Source organism: Paralichthys olivaceus, chromosome 22, assembly GCF_024713975.1.
Source record: "Paralichthys olivaceus isolate ysfri-2021 chromosome 22, ASM2471397v2, whole genome shotgun sequence".
NCBI lineage: Eukaryota > Metazoa > Chordata > Actinopteri > Pleuronectiformes > Paralichthyidae > Paralichthys > Paralichthys olivaceus.
In genome coordinates, this window is record NC_091114.1 from 1,773,503 (window position 1) to 1,797,969 (window position 24,467).

A 24,467-nucleotide genomic window follows, 5' to 3' on the forward strand; every position below is an offset into this window, starting at 1 on the left:
ATTTATGAATAGCTACAATATGCAGAACTCATAATTACATGTCAATTTAGCTCAAGCTCAAAGACTGAAAACACACACACACAAACACATGCATGCACACACACACCTTGCAGGTGATATCCAGGCCATAGGAGTTTTCGCCTCTACTTGATGCCCCACCCATTTTCTCCACCCGACTTATGGCACCCAAAGGAACATCCAGCGTCACCACGACATCCTACAACACAGAGTCAGCATGTTGATTTTGCTCATACACAATTATACCTACATCAGCCAATCAGGTACTGTATAATGTAAGTCGGTAAAATGCTTTGAATTTTTATGCGGGATTTTTGAATATGGGTTATATGAATAAAATTTGATTGTTTGAAATACATTTTGCATGGTGACATGCCCCCCTCCTAAACCAACTGAAAAGACACCTTTGGTTCTATGGAAAATGTAATGGCAAACTGCTGGTCTTTATGTACTCGTAAGAATTCACATGGAAAAATATGTTTAAGATAAAGTGTAATGTATGTAGCTGAATCTTGTTTCAGATGACTTACAGTCACATATGTATGATAAAGCAGCATTTCTGTAGTATGAGTTTATTAGTCTATTCTTTGATACTATGGTTTCATAGAATATGGCATTCTGGCATTTGTTAAAACTAAAACATGTTAAAGCATGGTAGTGCTTAAATATGTTGTTACATTGCTCTTTAAAACAGGCAGAATCTATACTTGTGTTAAAAATAGATAACAGTACAACTTGTATTTGAAAAACTGTTGCTTATAGTGATGAACCCTTAGATATCCCCCACTCTGCAGTTCCTTTCAGTTTCACTGCACTGAATTTTGCTACACTACCAGCTCAACAGACTAGCTGGCAAATCAAATATAACATTTAGTAGATAAAGAGCATATATTCAGAAGAATGTATGAAAAATAAATGCTGATATTGCTTCTTCTGCCCCAAAGTGGTGAAAATGTACTTAATGCAGTGAACTAAGTAAAGTGAACACTAATGTGTAATTGACACTTAGTCTGTAATACCAGAGCAAATGACCATGTTAAGACTGGAATTAATATACTGTGTTGTTTGCCTCCGCCTCCCAGTCTAGTTTCAGTCGTATATTTCTTTTTACAGATATCATATCATTCATTCATTCATATCAGGTCATTGACCTTTGACCACTGAAATCTAATCTGTTCATCTTTTAGTCCAAGTGACGACTAGTCAAAATATTATGAAATTCCCTAAAGACAGCCTTGAGGTATCATGTTCAAGAGGCAGAACACATGTTTTGTGAGGCCACCCTGACCTTTGACCACAGAAATGTAATCAATTAATCTAAGTGAGCATTTGTGCCAAATTTTAAAAGATTCTCCACAAGCAAAAAAAGATTATTGATCTTTGGACACCCAAATTCCAATCAGTTTATCCTTGAGTCGAGTGAATGTTTGAGCCAAATGTAATTAAATTCCCTATGGGTGTTCCTGATATATTAGTGGATAAAGTTGATGATAATAATACATATTTTATTTCATAAGCTATATTATTAGCTATCTATTAGCTATATATTATTTGTTGTGAGTCTTTTTTCTTCTATAGTAATAATATTTTCATGATAATCATGAAAACAGTGAAGCCGTGATATTTCCTCTGACAATAATTGTGGCACCAAAGTTACATTTCGTGACATCCCTGTTCACTACTATGCAGTGTTTGATTCCACAAAACACTTTTGCAGTCTCAGGGGTAAACAGTGTTGCAGCCAAATCCAATACAATTGAAGTAACTGGTGACTCCTTCTTTAATTGTAAAAAATAAACATATTGGCTCCATACTGCACATGTGGTGTCATCCATATGTCAGTAAGACCATTCAAATTCAATATGAAGAGGTGTCATATACACCATGTTTTAAGCCTAACACACATTGGGCGAGAGCTTGTGTGCAGTGTGTGCTGTGTTTCCAGTGTGTGCATGTGAATGTAGCTCCAAGTAGGATATCAGAGGACATTTAGGCTAAAAACGTGGTGTAAATGAAACAGTTTCAAGTCATATTTAAATGACAGGGCTTCAGGACACTTGGGTGACACCACAGGAGCAGTATGGAGGCATTTTATGTTGTTTTTTTCAGTGGTTGATTTGTATTGAATTGATCACCAGTTACTTCAACTGTTGTGGATTTGGCCCCCTCCATCAGAATAGTGGTGAGTAGATGATTCTTGTAGTGGCTAAGCTAGCGGATGTCTTAGGAAGATATCAGTGGACTTTTATGCGTAAAACTTGATGTAAATGACCTTGTTTTGAGTTGAATATGAATGTTGGGGCTTGCAGACACTTGTATGTTATGTTTTTTCTGTTGTTTTATTACGTCTAAAGTCTCGGTCACCAGTTATTCCAATTGTATCGGATTCGGCTGCTACTAAGTTTTCTTCTGCGACTCCAGAACACTTCACCCATCCCTCCATCGGCAGAGTGGTGAGTAGATAATGAGTGAAATTTCATTTTTTTAGTGATCTATCCCTTTAATGTCTCATTGATAAATGTTACTGATTTGACTTCTTTCCCTGGAGTCCTTGTGTATTTTTTTGTTTAAGATCCTGGATAGCGGCTGTGGCCACATCGCAGATCATGATGGTAGATAGTGTTGGTTGATCATGATGGTGAATCGTGATCATTGATCGTGAATATAGATCATTATTATGGATCTTGACTATGATGGTGGATCATTGCTCATAGATCGTGATGGTGGATCATGATCATGTTAGTGATCGGTGGCATCTGGTCGTGAATTATGATTACAACTAAATTGCTTAGATACACAATATGCCTATTCACATATACCAATATTTATTATTAATACTTCCCTCATCTTTGTCAGACTTTTCTTTCTATAATCTATAAACACTTTTAACATTGATACACCTCTCCACTTGTGTTAAGCATTGTCTTTTCTCGTGAATTTTGTATATATTGTTATTTTGTTGACATGCTCTGCTAAACATGGCATCTATTGCACTTCTGTCTGTCCTGGGAAAGGGATTTCTCACATGTGGCTCTCTCTGAGGTTAAGTGCAGATGATGTTGCACCCTGTTAACCCCAAGGAGACAAACAGTGATTTTTTAAAATAGGTTATACAAATAAAAGATTGTATAATTGACATTTTACCAGTCCAAGTGAATGTTTGTGCCAGATGTAATGAAATCCCCTGTGACCGTTTGAACTTCAACCAACCAGCAAAATCTAAAAATTATAATCTAAACATTGTTTCATCTTTGAATCCAACTGAATTCTTGCACCAAATTTAAATACACAATCACCCGACCTTAACCCAATTGTGATGGTCTAGGATGAGTTGGACCGCAGAGTGAAGGCAAAGGAGCCAACAAGTGCTCAGCACCTCTGGGAACTCCTTCAAGACTATTGGAAAACCATTCCTGGTGATTACCTCATGTAGCTGATTGAAATAATGCCAAGAGTGTGAAAAGCTGTAATCAAAGCAAAAGGTGGCTACTTTGAAGAATCTAAAATATACAACACTTGTTTACCACATAATTCTATATTGTTCCTTCATAGTTTTGATGTCTTCAATATTAATCTGCAATGTAGACAAAAATAAAAATAAAGAAAAACCATTGAATGGGAAGGTGTGTCCAAACTTTTGACAGGTACTGTACCTCAACCTGATCTTAAGATAGCATGTTTAGAGTGTATGTGTGAATGTGTATGCAAAATGTGAAAGGATTCCCTCAAGGTGTTCTTGACATATTGGGTTCACAAGAATGCAACAGACAGACGGAAAACCCGAAAACATAATGCTTTAGGCCACTGGCTGTCACTGGCGCAGAGGCATAAACACAACAGAGGGCTAACAAAGAGATTTGTTATTGAACCCAAATGCTGCCACAAACTCACACATGTATGCATGTAAAGACTAATAGCCATGAGCTGCTGACTGGCCCTACATGAGCTTGATGGGACTTACAGTATCTGAGCTCTTGAAGTAGAGTCTGTAGTTGGTGATCAACACTTTGCCTTTCACAGCTCCACGGAATGGACAGATGTAGATGATGTCTTTATCTGAAAACAGACAAAAATATTACTTTTCCATATGACTTATCACTCATCTTATCTTACATTATTGGCTCAGAATACTTAAAGGTACAGTGTGTAGAGTTAAGTGACATCTAGTGGTGAAATTGCATGTTGCAGCTGAATGCCCCTCACCTCACCCTCTCCTTCCAAACATGAGAGAGAACCTGTGGAAGCCTTCAGTTGTTATAAAAACTCAAAAGGTGTTTAGTTTGTAGAGTTTGAACAACTGTAAAAAAAAATGGTGTAAATCTAAATATAAAGTATTTAAATATAAAGGCCCCATTCTAAGGTAACGAAAACAACAATTCATACAATTTAGATGAAAGACATTTGTGATTTTTGTTATTTTCCATTGAATTTCAGCCAATAGATCCCTTTCACCTAAATCTTACACACTGGACCTTTAAGTTACTAAATTATATATAAACTCATGAGAATTTCACTAATGTATCATCGTCATTATAATGACATGTTTGCATCTTTTTCCAGAAAAAAAAAGGTTTCAAAATGTAAAACTCTTCAGTGTGGACACTGTGTGGTACAGATACACTCACCTATAATTCTGTCCTCTCCAGGCAGCAGACATACATCTGCCAACAATTCCATCTTCAGGGACTCTCTGGAGGTCTACAAATGCACACATACACAGAAAGTAGTTTTTTTGACTGAAAACTAAAATATTTGGTATATATAGTATACTCATTTAAATCAGATGGTTACTTTATTTAGTCTTGTTTTGGCCTTTAATTCTATTTGTCTGTTTGATATGTGTAATGGGCCATATTTTTTACAAAAGCTTAATTTTGATTCACTCCAAGTAGCCAACTACTTATTGAAGTTCATCCAGTTACTTTATCAATAAGCCTTATTGTGTAATTTAACTGTCATTTTCATCATTTCTTTGGTCATATATTAATATAAAGCCTCATCTTTTAGCTACTACCATTTGCTGTTATTCTCTGTTTCCTTCTAAACACACGCATGCACGCACATATTTGACCCACGTGCGCACACAAAGCGATCAGGATACGCTGCAGTGACACTGAAGCAGGTGAAGTGATGTTAAGCCGAAGATGAAAATGAATGAAAATTAAAGCTGCAAGCAGCAATGGTCAGGCCCTCTCAGGGTATGCTACATTTGTGGTGTAGTTGCTGGAGGTTCATTTACATGGCTTGGTATTGCGTTAATTGTTTGCCCAGTTAATGAAGGAGTTAAAAGTCAAATCATGCTGAGGTGTGCATCACATTGCTATTAAGTGGTGCTATGATTTTATTGAATATTGACACCTAAATGTGGTCAGGTGTGGTCAACAAACATCAGTTCATATTGGACAATGTATAGTCATAATACTGGAACTTTCTTTTTCATGGTGATATGGCCACGGGCATACTGTTGAAGGAAATCTTAAGATTGGCACAACTTAGCAAACAATATTATGAAGTCTAGATTTTTAACAATTACATTACTACTATTCGTAGTGAGAACATCTTAAATGTCAACTTCCTAATTCACAGCAAAACTTTAAAATTCCACATTATGCCACATACATGTCTTGTGATTGCACTAACCAAATTTCAGTCCAGGACCACTTTAGTCTGCATAATTTACATTTGGCGGTATGGCTCTTTTCTGGGAACTCCCTGCTCTTACATGTGCATACGTGGAAAACAAAAGACAGAGAGAGCACACATCTCTGTGCTTCCATGTGCCTGCATGGAAAGCTTAAAGCAGGGAGAGCAACAGCAAGACCCCCAAAGGGAAAATAATAGAGCAGGCATCAGTGACAACAGAAATGACACTGAATAAATTTAACACAGTATGAAAAGAGCTTTGCCTATGAATGAGTGGACGGAATCTGCTGAGCCATCAGCCATGTGGGTTGGCCTTGAGATCAGCTGCTGTAGCTGTCAGGTAAACTGAGCTTAACTTTGTGGTCTGCCTGAACTAAGTTCATTAAAATATATTGCCTGCAAATAGCAGAAACACAGAAAAAATTGTACACTACCATCTAGGGGTGGGCGATATATCAAATTTACTCAATGTATTGCAGCTTGTTCCACGTGCAATGTATAAAATTAATATATCACGACCATCTACATAAATTGTCACGTGAATGTTTTAAGCCTTCTGCATGAAATTCTCTTTAAGTTTCGCTTCTGTCTCTTCTCATGCCCCTCTCACATTAGACAGCTCACTCCCCCACCTATCCAGAAAACTCTCCATGTGTATTTTTGTATCAGGAGAGGAGAAGATACTCAGAGAGCATGGAAAGAGCTAAAGAAAGTGAAGAGTTTTAACAAGGTTACGAGAATTAAGAGACGGTTATTGGGTGTTTTTCACATTCTCTGTGAACGCTGAACCGAACGAATCCGTTTACAAATGATGAACATGATTGCCATTCACTCCAGCGAGAGTGGAGGCTTGCTTGCTTGTGTGTGTTGTGAGATGCGAGGCGCGTTCACGTGAAGCACCCAGTCAGTGACTTAGTTGAAGAACAGTAGAAACATTACAGTTTCTTCTATGATCCAAAGCTGCTCAATGATCAGAAGACAAGCCCCGACATCTATATTTTGAGCTCATTGACACCGTGTTTTATAAAAGCATAAATGTCCGCTTATAGCTCCCGACGAGGTGCATTCTTGGACCGTCGGAAATGCTAACGTCCGCTAGCTTAGCCACTTCCTTAGGATTTTTATGAATTTAACATTAATACAGTGATTTAGAGGAGATTTCAAAATATCTAGATATATATCGTGTATCACGATATAGCCTAAAAATCTTGCAATATTTTTTCAGGCCATAATGAAATTCAAAATGGTTGACTTCCTGTTGAGTTTGGAATATGGGTCCCCGACTTCCAGCAAAATTTAATCAAAAGTTAAGAATGTTTAGGCTGCTAAATATTCGATTTATTACTGTTATAAAAAATAAGAAAAACAAGGGGTCCCCCAGCGGTTGTTGTTTAGGGCCTAATTACCACAGTACCACTGTACGTCTCCGGCAACCAGTGCAGTTTCCGTGTGCATTGTATTTCAATTTTTTTTTTTACAGATTCATGTAAGGTCACTGTGACCTTTAATTTTCATTACTGAAGTGAAGAAATTGCCTCAAGTAGGTGTTATATATCACATTCAAGAAGTACATGTTCCTGAGGCGACCTTGACCTTTGACCATAGAAATTTTATTAGTTAAGTTCATGACCTTCAGTTCATCTTTGAGTGCAAGTGAAAGTTTGTACCAAATTTGAAGACATTCCCACAAGATAGATCTTAAGATGTTCAACAAAAACAAACATACTTGTGATGCCACTGTGGTCTTAATCCTTGACCTTTGACTACCAAAATTATGAGTTCAAGTAAATGTTTAATGTAAAATAATTCCCCAAAGGTTTATATTATATTATATTCCATACATAACCCAGTGAGTGAGGGAGAGCCAGGCGCCTCACACGAGTTCCACTGGCTGAGTCAGAGTGCCTCAGCCCAGCTACAGGCACACGGAGCGTGCGCCCCTCTCCACCAGCCCTGTGAGTTAGTGAGGGAGAGCCAAGTGCCTTGCACAAGCCCCATAGGACGACCTTCAAAATGTCTAGATATATATCGTGTATTGTCATATAGCCTCAAAACATTGTGATATTTGTTTAGCCAAGCCCTACTACCTTCTACATTGCCAGTTTTCTGTTGAAGTTAGGGTATGGTTCAGAGATTCTTTTTTGATTGTGGTGCGCAAAGCCCGGATACAGGCACATAGAGCGAGTGCTCCTCTCCACCAGCCCAGTATTTGATGACAACAAAGAATTTTTCCAGCATTCTAGAGATCACAGAGCCTGCCGACTCACTCACGGTGTGTGCGTGTGTGCGTCTCTCAGCCTTATCCCTCTCTCTTTTTCCTTCCTTCCATCCCTCCCACACTCACTCACTCAAACTCTCATTCACACACTTGTTCCAGACAGAGAGCACGGCCTGGCACTGTATATCCACTTACACTGGAGATGTGTTTGTCCAAGGCATTTGAGTTGTAGACTGAGATCGGTGAGGCCATTATTCAGAGAGGGGGCTTCCGCAGGCTGAGAAAAGAGAAATAGAGATCAATAGTTATTAGTTGTGTCATTCAAAACCTTCCCAGGAGAAAAAAATAATGAAGCTAGACTCCTTATTTTCTAATAATGTCACACTATAAGAAGCATGGATAATGATAGTGAGATGACAGTGGCACCCAATAGAAGAATACAGTTTTAATATAACTAACTATATGGATTTTACCATTTAAAGGTAAAGTGTGTAGAATTTAGTGATATCGAGTGTTTTGCATGTTGCAGCTGAACACCCCTCACCTCACCCTCTCCTTCCAAACATGAAAAAGAACCTGTGGTAGACTTCAGTTGTCATACAAACTCAAAAGGTGTTTAGTTTATCCACTCTGGACTACTGTAAAAAACATGGTGGCCTCTGTAGAGAGGGTCCCCTCAATGTCAATATAAAGTATTTAAATATAAAGGGCCTTTTTTGGGGTAAAGAAAACTACAATTCATACAATTTATATGAAACAAACTAGTACAATATCATATACATCATCTTATACACTGGACCTTTAAAGTTAAGCCTTTCCTACATTATGGAAAAGTTGTCTTTCTCCCTCAAATTGCAAAAAGATAAGTTCTATCAGATCTGGTCAAAATGGACTGAGTATATAAAAGCTGTACGATCGGACTTTATATGATTCAGTGATGATATTTTGCCCCAGTGTCCTTTTTAGCCATTTGTATTATTTAATTTGCTTTAGTTTAATCTATGTGTCTCTAACTCATACATCTCTCTCTCACTCCGATTGTATGTGTTGCTGGGAAGATAACAGGTACCAAGCTCCCCAGTTCTGTTTTGTTTTGTTTAAAAATGGAAAATGCTGGATAAGGGGTGTCGTAGGAAATGTGTGCAACTGCAACTGTAATGCTTTGAATTTTCCAACAAAGAAAAAATTGGAAGAAAAACCTGACCATATCACTCACTCACACACACACACCTGCACATCTGTGTATAGTAAGTACACCTTTTGTTAGTTTGTGTTTTTATACTTTCATTATTTTCATAATTCAATTCAATTCAATTCAATTTTATTTATATAGCGCCAATTCATAATTTACATTATCTCAAGGCACTTTACATTTAATAATTGTCTTTCTTTAAAACACATCTTCATTTATGTTGCATAAGGGTGAATTTTGCCAACCTCTACACTGTCAAGAACTCCATATCCTTCAACTGTGCTAGCTATTGATATGGTAATTTTGGTTATACTTATTAATTGAATGATTAATCAGAGTTCCAAATTTATAGCCAGTAATTTCATGAGACTTAATCAATAAATAAATAAATAAATAAATCTTTTCTCTTTCTTTGAAGGGTGGTGCCTCTAATAAAGTTATTAAATATTAATATTTCTAATATTAATATTCAATATTTTTCTGATAGTCACATTTATTGAATGCCCAAAAGCACAACATTTAATGGTGCCATGCCGAAAGTAGAATAATAACAACATAGGTAGTATTAAACATTAGACAATTGTGTTTAGTCTTTATATACATCTCAGTTTATAATCAAAACTCAAGTGCATTTTGCAGCAGCTGACACAGTGACCTGTATCACTAAGTGAGATTACTCTCTGTCTGTCTGTGAGTGAATGAGCAACACATAACAATGAAACGAACCATAAATTAATTTTCAAAAGAAAAGACAATTCACATCCACCTGAGGAACAGTTCCAAATTATTCTCTGATTAAAATCGATCTTAATTCGAAATGATATGATATCGATTAATAAAAAGGAGGAATCTATATTTTAATGTATGCCTTTTCCTGTTAGTGACTCCATTTTACACAAGAATAACAACAACATTTCAAAGAGTTTTGTCGATTCTCTCATCTCATCTTCTCTGGGTCTTGGAGCGAGGTGGAGTTTACGTTCCAAATACACAGGCCCTGGGCACCACTCACACTCAGTGACTCAGAGATGAGAGGAATTGTTAATGCAAATGAGCCATTATGTCCAATTTGTTGAAGAACAGTGTCAACAAAAAAGTGTGAATACAGGGTTTCCACAATGGCCAACCACTGCAAAATGATTAGTGAAGCTGCTTCAGGCAGAAGTGCTTATTGGTTTGAACCATGCTGGAGTTTCCTGTGTTCTCCCTTCACACTCCCCAGCTGACCTGCTCTCACTTTACCAATAAACACTAACAGTCATAGCAAGTTATTAGGACCTGATCAGTCAGTTCACCTGCCACACCTCGCAGCTGGAGACAGGCACAGCCCTGACATCAGTATTAAATGTGATCGTGAATTTGTGTGTGAAGAGCGACAGAGACAACTACGCACATATGCACACATACACACAATCCTCAAAGAAATACTGGAATACTTACCTAATGCAAAACAAACCTAAGCTCATCTAAATTATAACCATTCCATTCCATGTGCTGGTAACATATAACCTGTGCCAAATATTTTCTATTTAATTTTTGTTAACAGAGCCATAGTGTCAATTTTATTTGTTGCTTTAGTTGTGTGTGTGGTATATTGTTATTTATGTTTTATTTATTCAGGATATTTTATGATATATTTAATCAAAATTCAAATGTGAGACTGAATATTCTTAAGAATTAAGTTGCTTAAGTTGCTAAGTGCTTTTTGAAAGTGTTAGTCTTATCATTATGCTATAATAATTCAGTGGGATTTGATGTAAGGGGAGGAGAAGGAGACGCATAGGGGAAGGAGAGGAAATTCCTTGTTTACTTTATTTTTTGTGGTTTTGCTATAATGTAAGGTAAGCTGACAACATACCTTACATTTAAAATGGTAAATGAAAAATAGTGCTTTTCTAGTCCTCATGACCACTGACAGTGCATTACAGTACAGTTTCACTTTCACCTCAATTATACAGTGAATCTATGTGCAGCACTGTCTTTGTGAGAAGGGGCCATTTGCAGTTCAGTATCTTGCCAGAGGGCATTTCAGCATGCGGACCAGGGAAGACTGGGATCGAACCACTGAACTTCTGGTTAGAGCCGACCCGTAACCACAGCCGCCGCTGCATTTGGTGTTAATGTTTAAAAAAAAATTGTGTTCAGCACTTAAAGCACCTCTGAATGTTTGTAGCACATTTGAAGAAGTTAATGTTTGTGCCAAATGTGAAAGGATCCCTTGATGTCTTCCTTGACCTTAACACACCAAAACATTTGTTTTGAAAGGTTACCATGACCTAGAACTTTGACCACCAAAATTGAATCAGTTCATCCATCAGTCAAAGTGAATATTTGCACCAGATTTGAATAACTTCTCTCAAAACATTCTTGAGATAGTGTTCACAAGAATGGGACATAGGGCAACCTCAAAACATAATGCATCCAGTGACTGGCTGGCACAAAGACACAAAAACACTTCGGTATGCAGACCAGGGAAGACCGGGATTGTACCACTGAACTTTTGTCTGACCGCTCTAACCACATAGCCACAGCATTTATATTTTTTTCATTTGGTGTTAATGTTTTAAAAAAGCACCATTTGACTTTTGCCAGTTGGAGTAGAATATGAATGTTTGAGATTGCGGACACTTGGATGACAACACATGAGCAGTATGGAGCCATGTTATGTTTTTTCTGTTGTATTGTAACATCTGAAGTATAGGTCAAAACATCAAAAACATAATGCCTCTAGCGACTGGCTGGCAGGGAGGCATAAAAACATTTTTTGGGGGAAATTGTCACTATTGCCAAAATATTAGCACAACAATGATCAAAAAGCAACAAGCACAACAAATGCAACAAGCAACCGTTCTACATGTTGTACATATGTTTAAGTGATGGCAACAGTGGGCTAGATGTGTTAGTTGGTGTCATATTGCTTTAATATCAAGGATTTTTATTTTTAGGTGACATGTTTTTAGCGGTTGCTTAATAATGTCCTGAACAGTTTTCACTGCTTCCCTCAACAACAACAGCCAATTACCTTTTCTTGGCAGTTCCCATATACATTAGTAATTTATTAAGTAGTGCTGAGTATCGTCACTGTTTTCCGAAATTGATTCAATTCTGATTTACAAGGTCTTGATTTAATTCAATTTCTGATTCGATTCAACATTGATTCACTACAGCAGTGGTGTCAAAGTCAATCACAGAGAGGGCCAAAATTAAAAATGGGGACTACGCTGAGGGCCAAACAGGGTCAACATTTATTGAACAGGATATTGGATAAAATGCAAAAAGAAAACATATGGGTAGGCTACATTCTTCTTTTATTTATGTCCATGTGCCAGAGCCAGATGTTTGGCATCCTTTCTTGGCTGCCAGTTCATTATAGTTTGGGGTTAGGTTCTTTGCTGTGGAACCCCTCAAGATGGAGTGAAAGTGTACATCTGTGAGACGACTCGTGTGGGTTTTTGTTCATCTTCATCACAGAGAAAAGCTTGTGGGTGAACTTGACGGGGCATGCACTGGGATCTCTGTAACACTGAATTTTTTTTTTACTAACACCAAATATTCGGAAGGTGAGGAGGGGCTCGCTTGTGTGTGTCTAGCCGGGCCTTGGGCATGGCAACTCCGCTTGTGGAGCCTGTGGACGCTGCCTGGCTCCCACTCGGCAAACAGAGATTAGGGCTTGTTCGCTCCGTGTGCATCTAGCCGGGCACTGCTACAAACCTAGATTATCATACTGCAGGAACGGGCCAGTTTAGATAGACATGAGATATTTTATTGCGGGCCGGATATAATTGTACCACGGTCAGGTTTGCTTGGCTATGAAAGAAATACTGAGAGAACTAAAGCTGTAAACTGTGCACAGAAACCTCTAACTTAGTGCATTCTTAAAAATATTAAGGTAGACATCACACATTTGCTGTTTATTTAATGAATATAGTCATATTTCCCACTATAAATATTTGTTCAATTGAGTTTACACTGTAATGAAAAGTGCAATAATAAAAGGGACATTAAACAGATTTTGTGCATTTATTTTGTGTATATATATTATATAGATAAACTGATTCTTCACAAGTTGGTGTGCCTGAAAGGAACCATGATTTAGCTTCGCTTTTCAAGGAAGAATGGTGACCTCCTCTCTGGATCAGTCCTGTTGAAAACAGTTACAATACTTATTAATATAATATTTGACATTTACTGTATATCTAGTTTTACAAAGGGTTTGTATTCCACAAGATGATGTCAAAACTAATAAAGAGTGCATCTTTATGAAAACCCAGTTTTCAATCATTCAGTATCTGATATACATGTTAACAACTTTGAACATTGACTGTGTGTGAGTGATCAATTGCAGATGCAAGTTGTGAAAACAAAAAAATAATATAATACTAAAGCATTTTTAAGTTTGTTTTAATGGATATGGTAAATGGCAGTCAGAAAGGAAGGGAAATAACAAAGAATGGAAGAAAGAAACTTTGTTAATAAAACATAAGAGAATCAACATTAAATTAGTTCAATGCATTGACTTGCCTGTGTTCAAGTGCAAACTCCATTGCTAAATACAGCCGGATCTGAAAAAGTTTTTTCTCTCATTGAAGTTGATGTATCAGGGTCAGAAAGCTGTAAAAGAACAGTAAGAAAATAAGTGATACATGAAACAGTGGTCTTCTCCTGTGTTAAATGATTTTTATAAATATATCGAGGATAACTCAACAAGTACTATATGATCTTAGGCAGGAGTAATTCCCAATATTAATCTTTCTGTAACAATGTAAATGTTACTATAACAGCATCAGTTTGATTATACAAAAGAATCTTTCAAACAACAGATTGAATTTATATTGATGTGGTAAATTACCTGTTCAATAGAAAACTGGAAACTTCAGCTTCAGAAACTCTTTGTCTCTCAGTAGTTTTCCATCCTGGAGACAACGCAGTATTTATACCCAGTTCTGTCTCAGGTCCTGTTTCACGACACCTGACGTCAATTTTCACTTTCACTTCTCAGATGAAGTCTGTGCTGTTCCTTTGGTTTGTCGGTGGTCAATTTATAAGTATTTTCCTCCATTTAACGTCTTTTCTGTTCGCAAACTTCCTACATATCTTTCATAACAACCTCCTGGGCCCACTTCTTCGTCTATGTTCTTTTTACAGGCGCGGTTCTTCATGCAGCTTCTTCAGTAAACAAATGCACACTCACAGTCTATGTGTCCACACTCCAGACCAGCTTGTGGCGGCAATGCACCAAACTGTTCTTAGCCTAGCTCCAAAAAGCCAGAAGAAGAGGCAGTAAGCATACGCGAGACGTCGCCTCAGACCGGTTTGTCCTTTTAGGGGATCTGTAGCATTATGACTCCAACATGGCGATTCAGTGACCCGGGATTATTCAGTGACCTAGATTATTATACTGCAGGAACAGATTTACTGTGATCGACTGAAACTGAATATTTAACACCACATCTGCATTTGAAGAGCAGCTGTTTAAAGTAGCATAACGTTGCATAAAACACTTAAACTAACTAAACTTGTCTGCTACATTCAGTTTTTACATTGTTAATCTGAAGAAGATCTTACTGAATCTTGCATTCATGTTAAATAAGTAAACATGCAGGATGATGTATTTGTCTGTCACATTAAACTTTACTAGAATAGTAAAGGGCAGGGCTCTGAGAAAGGAGGTGCTGGGCAGAATCCAAGTGACAGAAAATGGGTGAAGTATGCTGCTTCAGGAAGCTGTGACTGAGGGGTCCACCAAATTCAGAATAAAGCATTGTGAGACTGAGATACACATTTCTATTAGAAATGGGTCAAAAAGGGCTAAGAGGGCGGGCTTAGAGGGAAATTGGCAATAACTTTTCAAATATTGTCGTGAAACTATTCAAATATGTTTACTGTATTGTAAAATAGGGGTGCTTAAGCATTTTGAGTTATGCAGTTATGCCCAAAATACCAAAAACGTTCCTATAGAACCACTTCCTCCTATTGAGCTGCTTCTTCTTATTGAGCTGCTTCCTCTAATTTGGCTGCTTTCTGTGGTTGGCTGTGGTTAAGGGGGTGGTGGAGTAGTCCTCTGGCCACAAGGTTGGTGGCCCAAATCCCAGCCCATACCGAACTTTCCTTGGGAAAAATTGTTGCATCCCCCCATCAATGTTATGTCAACTAAATGACCTATAATGTGCTGCTCTTACTGAACAAATTAAGGCTCGACCCTGCTCATTGCCGCTTGCAGCTATATTTTTATTTATTCAGGATATTTTTAAAGTAGCAGTGTGTAAGATATCTGAGGTTCTCTTTGCAAAAACACGGGCCATATTAAGGCATGGCTTATGTAAAAACATAGTGCTGCAGTGGCAGCTCTTCTGTAGAACATATTGTTGAACTGAGAAGTTAAATATGAATAGACATTAATGTGAATATTGTGCATTGAATAGATGCAACAGTTGCATTCAGAGGTGGGCTTAACTATTAGGCAAAGGTCTGCAATAGCCTTGGGCCCCAAAACACCTAATAAACTCATGAGTAAGATTTTTTTCAAAACTTTTCATTAATTAATAATTTCATTCCAAAATCCATACGCTAAAATGGCTTGTAATTCCTGAGTAACTAGTGTCTCAGCAACCCCCTCCCCCCTCAGTCCCCACTACAATGGAATATTCCATGAACGCATACACGGAAGTGATTCGGGGTGTAAACACAAACTGACAAGCAGTGTTGTGCCAGTTCACACTTAAAAAGATCAAGTTCAGTCCATACAGATGAAAATGAACTGTTCACATTCATTTGTCACGTTCTTTACTGGAATTATTTAGATGATGATCATGTTTAGTAATTAGTCAATGGTGTCAGATCATGAATCTGTGTCGCTCCAGGCCTGACTGTGTGTGTCGCATCTCATGCGGTACTGAGCGCACACATGATTAAATGCAGCCTCATTAACTCTGTTTATTAGTTAAAGTGAGAGCAGCTCAGAGTGGAGGAGGAAACAAACTCCAGCTCGATACAAACCAACTGCATTTTCTGCTCTGATCATGAAGCAGCTGTGACCAGAGAAACTTTGTGTTTCCACTGTTCTTCAACAAAGTCACTTACTGGCTGCTTCATGGTAACGCTCCTATTATCTCACTGTGTGTGTCGCTCTGAGCGAGTGAGTGGGGGCACACATGCACACACACATTTTCACTCCCTCCTGGTATTTCACATGATGGCCTATATGATGATGATTTTTAAAAACGCGAGAGAAATACATGAAAATAAAAACAATCAAGGGAGAGAAAGAGAAAACAGGGACAAAGGAGAAGAGGAAGAAAAAGATAGGGACGGTAATGGTAATCATTTTTTCGTATATTTTGTTATTATTTCTGTAACTCCATAATTTACCTCTGATTGTCTTGTGTGTTATCTTCTCACTTAATTAAAACAAGCTGTAAGACAGAGGCCTATCATCAACTTCAATCAGAGATCCTGCTGAAAACCAAGGTAAGGGATGACAGATATTCCATGTGAATGAACAAAACAGTTCATTCTTATTGTACAGAGATCATATTGTTGTGTGTGCAATTATTATGTTAGGGTTAGGGTTACATTGTGTTGGGTAGGGAAGAAGCTACTCGTAGGACTTTCTTCATACATAAGGATTGAAAAAGGTGGAGAACAACGGATGCGGAGGGCCCCATGCCTGTGTTCGTTTTGGGCCCCCAAATTGCTAAATCAACCTCTGGTCACATTACTATCTTTCTTTGGGTATATTTATGCTTGAACATTGTGCCTTTAACAGAAATTGCCCTGAAGGAAAAATAAAGCAAATAAAGGATATGACTGAAAGAAAACAGAGGAAAAGGAGAAATAATTGGAAGCATAGCCAAAGAGAATCAAGAAAGCGAAGAAAAGAGAGAGGGTCAAAACAAGGCAGAGACATTAAAGAGAAATTTTAAATATAAAGAGCAATCTCAAATTATGCCCAAATTAAGAACGTAGATATGGCATATTAAACAGAAAAAAAGAAGAGCACACCATCTGAATCACCAAGAAGACTGAGAGAATTCTGCGTGGTAGAAATATCAGCTCTCCATCACTTAAGAAAACACTTCTGCTTCACAATGTTCTAATAAATTTAGTGAATGAACACAAAATAATGTGAAAGTGATTGCAAGCCAAAAAGCCCATTTTGTTAAAAAAGAGAAAAGTTGGGAGGTTGTTTCAAGCATACTTCTTAGTACATGATAGATACATGTAGTTTAATTTGTCTGAGCTTAAGGTTTTATTTTTCAATATTGGATCCTGTTTTGTCCCACTTCTCAAGAATCCTGTTATTAAAGTTAACAAGTTATGACGTTGTTCATTTACGGTAATTCAAATTACACATAGCCTAATGCTATAAAATAAAGGCTACTTATCCATTGTGAAAATGCACGAATACAAACAAACAAGAAAACTACAATTTTATCAAGCATGGAAATAATGAGCATAAATGATTATAAGTCTGGCATTTCATGGTGATGAAGCCCAAACCCAGGATTAACCTGCACACTACTGGTAACCTCACAAACTAATAAGGCCCTCTGATATGACAAATTTATCACAATAATTTTTCAAACCCATTTTGTTTTTTACTACTGAAGTGTGGTGTCACTTGCTCAGATATAGTGACTCCCTTTTTTAAGAAAAGTATCGGTATCAAATTCATGACTTGGTATCGGTATCAAAAATACACATTTGGTATTGTGATAACACTAGTCAGGCCGACATGTTCTGTAGTGTTCTTCTCTTTACTGTTCCAAATGTTGATGTTTTACTAAACCATGAAATAACTAGTTCAAACTTAATTTAAGGTATCTTAAACTTATGTGAATTTAGGGTTAGAGTTTGAAACTGAATCTTGAATTATCATAATGACGTGGCAGATGTCTGTGATACATATAAATACAGCATATAGAAGCACAAGAAGATGAAGTTTCTTTTCAAATAAACTGTTGGAAAAGTTAAAATAGAGCTTATGAAAGAAATCATATTCTTCTTTCTAATCACAAAAAAGTGCCAAAAATCCTTGTGTTGATCATGCAACATCTGTCTGCAAGAAGGTGGTGAGTACATTCTCCTTCATCTGGAAGAAAAAGAGCAACTTGGCATACCCAAACAGAGCTGAAGCTGAAGACCGGAGTGTCTCTTACATAAAGTCAAGTTAAACCTGTTGAAAGTCAACATTTGGACCTGAATGAGGACAACACTGAACAAATAAAAACAATGAAGACAACCATTCTTAATTACCTCACAAACAAATATCAGGATCCCACCACAGATGACCTGCTGGTTATGGCTTTGCTAGTTAATCCAAGGTTCAAAACCCAGTACATTAACAGCGACAACACAGAAGGAATACCAGGCAGAGCAGTGTCTCAGCTCTCTCACTCTCTCTCTGACTCAGCTAACGTCTCTGACCTGCTACAGTTTAAACATTCATTTATTTGTAATGCCTCCAAAATATCAACTCTGATCAGCTGTGTTTGCATTGCAGATATGAAACTACAAATAGGTCATGTTTCCTCAGTCTTTTAAAGCCTATGACAGTAGGCTGGAGTGTGAGGCCTGACAAATCTGAAAAACCATTTAGCATCTGGTTAATGTGGAGTTTAATAGCAAATAACAATTACAATGAATTCAGGGTGATTCCAAGGGATATTCAATATCAAATATTCACAACTTTGGAAACAACAGCCAGAGTTTGGAAACTGGATTCACAAGGAAATATTCATAGTAGTACTGCTGTAAACTGTACATTTTCTGCTAACATTGTAAAAGATGAGTACAACCTGTGTGTTGCAGTCTGTTGATGCAATTTGCAGATCACAGCAAAATAGACAATGAAAATTATCTTTCACCAGTTTCAAAGTTTCTGTGGAATATGTTACAAACATACATATTTGCAATACTTATCTCAAAGTAAAAGCACTCCAGCGTTTGGTGACTAAATAAAATAATTTGTTTAAAAAAGGTTTTTATTGTGAAATATTTGCAAAAGCGGAAGATGCACAGCTTCATACTGTATCGTACAGGTATTTGTTTGAGTTAAGATGACTACTTTTATGAAGGATAGTACAGTGGTCATAATTATGGCCATTTACAAGACAACTCTATGTAAAACCTGGGGCTGGCAGTAAAACATAATGCTGAAGTGAGAAGCTAAATATTGTAGCACTGATCAGATACTGTAAATATGAACAGTTTGTATTGAAGAGATATAAATGTGAATATTGTGAATTGAATACATAAAGTGGCACAACTGTCTTTCTTTTTGTGTATGCTTGTACATTGAGCCTGAAACAGAAATTGAAAAAATACTAAATATCGTTTTCGGATTTTGGAATTAAAAGTGATCTTGGGCATGGAAAGGTTGGTTACCAAAGCAGAGACACTTTCACTTAGACAACATCGACTGTATCTGCAAATGCTTGATTTTATCTGTGAGCAGAATAACTCTCACGTCAAAACGAGAGAGCTCTTTAAATTCGACATGGTGGCTTTTCATAAAACCATTTTAAAACATTGTAATTCAGTATAATTTAGGGTGGTCCGATTATCTAGTATTTTCCACGGGCGAACAAATCCTGACAGCTAGGTTTCGGTATGGACAGCTCTTACGTTCGGGTATACGGTCAAACAGTGCCTTTTCCACAATCGATAATTCAATACGAATCATAACCGAGTATTGCTGTTGGTACCAGGCGGGGAGGAAAACACTGACGGTCCCTCAAAACCCGTCCACTGAACTTTTCCAACTTGCTCATTCCAATAGATACAGCTGTGGAGTTGCACCAGGAAATAGCGTAGGCCTAGACAGTACGGTAGCTTGTTCCAGACGAAATTCCGGCTATTTCTCAACCACAGTGCACTGCAACCTGCGGTTACCACCCGCAAAGAACACGTAAAAAGCCCACAGCTGGCTTCGTTGTGGCAAAGTGCCTTTACTTACCCGCAAAGTGCGAATCTCCCGTGGCTGAATGTAGATTTCTTTCCCTCAAGCCAGAGCAGGAACTTACTCTACGTCACGTGCCGGGCTGTCACGGCACCGATTGGCTGCTTGTCAAAACAGGTCTTAAAGGGAAACGTAGTTTTCTGAGCGATCCACATTTGTATATAAGTATTTTTTGTCCGATTTTTTAAGTGGAAAAAGTGCCATACAAAGATAATACATTGTTAAATGTATATTATATCAACAAAATGTGATGTGTAAATACAATAACAAAGTCCGCCTTCTTTTTAGGGAATATAATGTAGCTCCTCCAACCAGAGGCTATCACACAAACTGAATTTGACAGTAGCAAATATGTTTTTTGAAATGCATGGCTTCTTGAAGGAGGACAGAACATATAGTGACAGACAAAGGAAATTTAATAAGGTTGCTGTTTGGGCCCAAAGAATCTAAAAAATTCCAATAGGGTCCTCAAACTGTACATGCTTGGGCCCTAACTAGACTGGCCATTGCACACCATAGACATGCCCCCTGACAAAATCTCACAAGTTTTATTATGAGATTGTGAGTATTTACAACATTGATTAGAAGAAACAGAGTATGTGAGTAGGCATATTGAATATCAAGCTTGTTAAAAATAATAGTCCACAATCAGCTGCCACCACAATCAGGATCCACCACCACAATCAGATGCCACCATAAAACACAGTCCATCGCCATGATCCACCATCCACCATCAGCTGCCTCCTCAATCATGATCCACTACCACTATGCACGATCAGCAGCCAACACGATCCACAATCTGCCAATGCGATCGAGATCTGCCATCATGATGATAAAGCAAAAGGATGAAGGGGAAGAGGTCAAGTCGGTATCATGTATTAATAAGATATTGATGTGATAATGAGGGAGAAGAGGACAGAGAAGCTCCATGTGTCATGTGTCCCCCAACATTCTAGACCAGTGGTCACTAACCTGTCGAATGCGATCGATTGGTCGATCCCTGCAACTCTCTGGACAGTGGTTGCGGTTGACCAGACCAGCTGTGTGTTGGTTTGTCTGTTGTTCACACGGGCAGCATGTTAGCTGCTGGTTTATCTACTGCATTTCCTGCAATACAAGTCAAATTATGTACTTAACCAAATGTCAGGACACTACGGTATGAGGACGTGGATCTTCCCATTTGCTGATAACAATCAAATAAAAGTCAAAGTGAAATGCTGGAGTGCTTTTACTTTGAAAAAAGTATGTTTGTGTTACAGACAACAATGGGGTTCCCAGCAGAATAATCACAGAAGATTATCTTTCACCTGATTTTTAATCTTTATCTAATTTATGTCACAAATATAAATGATTGCAACACCTTCTGTTTGCTTTTCAAATTAAAGGCACTCCAGCATTTCTGTTAACGAAAAAAGTTTTTAAAAGGGTTTTATTGTGAAATATTTGCAGGAGCAAAAGATGCACGGCTTTATACTGTAGAGTACTTGTATTTATCTGAGTACATGGGACTATCTTTATACAAGGAAATAGTCATATTTATGGCCATATTAAGGCAAAACCTCTGTAAAAATGTTGTGCTGCTTTAACAGTTCCTCTGTAAAACATGTTGTTGACCTATAGCAGCATAACTAAGAGCAGGTCCAACCAACCCAAACCTGAACCAGCTCTAACTATAAGCTTTGTCAAAAAGGAAGGTTTTAATCCTACTCTTAAACATAGAGAGGATGTCTGCCTCCCGAACTGAAACTGGGAGATGATTCCACAGGAGAGGAGCCTGATAGCTGAAAGCTCTGGCTTCTACTCTACTTTTATACACATTAGGGACGACAAGTAAGTCTGAATTCTGGGAGCACAGTGTTCTAGTGGGGTGATGTTACTATGCGCTCTTTACGGTATGATGGTTCCATATTATTAAGGCCTTGTAGCAATTAACATTTTCAGAGTGTGTCCTGATAATATTTCCAAGTGGAAGCATTTATAATGTGAATAAAATTGGGCCGAGGCCAGAACCCAGTGGAACACCGTGGTTAACTTTGGTGTGCACAGGTGACTCATCATTAATTTGAGTCCCACTAATTATGGAAGTTATGGCATACATGCATTAGGGGACTTCTACGACGGATGAGACAAGTGCTTATTTCTCTCTTTTTTACCCTCAGTTATATATTTTGTGTCTGCATGGTTGTCTTGTGTATAGAGGGACTTTACTTTGGGTGCATTCCAGATTTGCCCCATATAGAGGGCTCTATTTGAATACATTTGGAGCGATTCATTTAGAAAATGTGTGATCTTTTCATTTAGTCTGGGGCTGTGGTGGTTTCATAAGTGTCCATGTACTATTGGTCCTTTGAAGAGTAAAAATGTTTTGACATAACCTTGCTGCAGGAGACACATTTGTTGAAAGAATAGATTAGAATAGAATGCCTTTAATGTCATCACACAATGAAGCATGGCGAAATCACAGCAGCTACCACTGAAAGGTGCATTTAGTGAAAAATAAATAAAACACAATGATAAAAATAAACACATTAAAAATTATTCAAAATAGTGCAAAAAGAGGTAGTTGTGGTTGAATAGTAATATTGCACAGTGGATGAGGCTGGATATCCTGTAAGTTATTGCACTGGGAAAGTGTTACGTATTGCACAAGCAGTGTTAAACATAGTAAAGTGATTCTTTTTTTTAGTTCAGTGTTCTGACAGCCTCTGGATAGAAGCTGTTCCTCATTCTATTGGTTCTGCATTTTAATGACCTGAGCCGCCGCTTCAGGTTAAACAGTCCATGGCCAGGGTGGAAAGTGTCCCTGGAGATTCCCTGCGTTCTGCTGAGGCAGCAGGAGCCGGCAATGTCTTCCAGGGGGTGCAGAGGGGAACAAATTATCCTCTCTGCGGCCCTGGCAATCCTTTGCAGAGCCCTCCTGTCTGCAGCCAAGCAGGCGCTGAACCACACTGTGGCACAGTACATCAACAACCGGTAAAAGGACACAAGCAGTTTCTCCTCCAGATGGTTCCTCTGCAGCACCCGCAGGAAGTGGAGTCTCTGCTTGGCCTTTTTGACCAGCGCCGATGTGTTGGCTGACCAGGTGAGGTCCTCAGTGATGTGTGTCCCCAGGTACTTAAATGAAGCCACTCTCTCCATGCTCGCTTGGTTGATGGTCAGTGGAGCATGGACCCCGCTCTGCCTCCTGAAGTCAAGGATCAACTCTTTGGGCTTACTGGTGTTCAGCTCCAGATTGTTCACCGAGCACCATGCCGCCAGCTGCTGTATGTCCTCTCTGTAGGCTGTCTCGTCACCCCCCGCAATCAGACCAGCCACAGTGATGTCGTCGGCAAACTTGATGATGGAGTTGGAGGGATGGATGGGAGTACAGTCATGAGTGGAAGGGGAAGAGGCTCAGCACGCAGCCCTGGGGGGAGCCAGTGCTGAGCGTCAGAGTGGAGGAGCAGATGCTGATCGGCTTACAAATAAAGTCTATTGCACTATAGCATCCTCCTTCGATTACACAAAAACCAAAGATGTGGTCATAGTTGTTAGCTTTAATCTTTACATTGGGCAGATGGTATGAGGAGAATCGAGTTTAATTTCAGGAAAATTGTTTTTATTTCAGCATACGCACCTATTGATAGCACTTTTAATAACACCACTACCACTAAAATGTTACAGCTAACTGATTACTCTTTCAATGTAGGGGTGTATTTGCAGTGTTGGACCCAGCCATAGACTGATCAAGCACAGCACCCTCAGGAGATCAGGGCCTGAAAATAACATTTTAAGATCATGGGACATTTATTTGGGACTTACAGACATTTGGCAGTTAGTTAACACCTCTGCAAGACATTACACATCTTTTCAGTAAGAAATAAATAATTTTCTGAAACAGATGATCTGTTTGTCTCCCTTCAGCTCTTCCAGTGTGTTAGGATGCAGTTTTGCTTCCAATAACCTTGTCAGACCATCAAGGAGTCCTTTGTTCAGCCACTTGTAGTCCCTTTTCTAAGCATGCAGCCAGACAGTGCTTCAACCACTCCCTATTGAACAACGTAGCCTTAAGAAAAACCATTTATAACTGAATTCAATGTATTACTATTAACGCTAATACTATGGGATGCAATAAAAGAGTTCATGAAGAGCAATTCAAAATCATTTAGCTCTAAGGCTTGTATAAAGCCAGATCTCTCCAACTACAAAACCTTGAGGCTGAATTTGCTAGGTTTGACTCTATTTTACAACTTTATTAGTCAGGACAGGTGGCCATTAGTCAAAAAGAAATCTATAATATCCTGAAACAGCATTCTGAATCTCAGATTCATAGAACCAGCTCCTTACAGAGCTGTTCACTAACTCCTGCACTATTTATACTTTCCCTGGAGCCATAAGCTTAATTGATTTGACATCAAATATGATTTCACCCATCTCTGCTCACAACAAGCAACATC

General features: G+C 38.3%; 1 protein-coding gene across 2 annotated transcripts in view; it reads right to left on the reverse strand.

Moving 5' to 3' along the window:
* Positions 1-20,119, reverse strand: part of mtm1 (myotubularin 1) — a 63,423-nt gene extending 43,304 nt beyond the window's left edge. For both annotated transcript variants that reach the window (XM_069518508.1, XM_069518507.1), the window contains exons 1-5: positions 20,029-20,119; positions 8,075-8,156; positions 4,644-4,716; positions 3,980-4,074; positions 107-217 (exon numbers count right to left, since the gene is read on the reverse strand). In XM_069518508.1, the coding sequence (XP_069374609.1) occupies positions 107-217; positions 3,980-4,074; positions 4,644-4,716; positions 8,075-8,131 (336 nt within the window). In that variant the 5' untranslated portion in view covers positions 8,132-8,156; positions 20,029-20,119. The remainder of the gene's footprint in view (positions 1-106; positions 218-3,979; positions 4,075-4,643; positions 4,717-8,074; positions 8,157-20,028) is intronic.
* Positions 20,120-24,467: the final 4,348 nt, after the last annotated feature.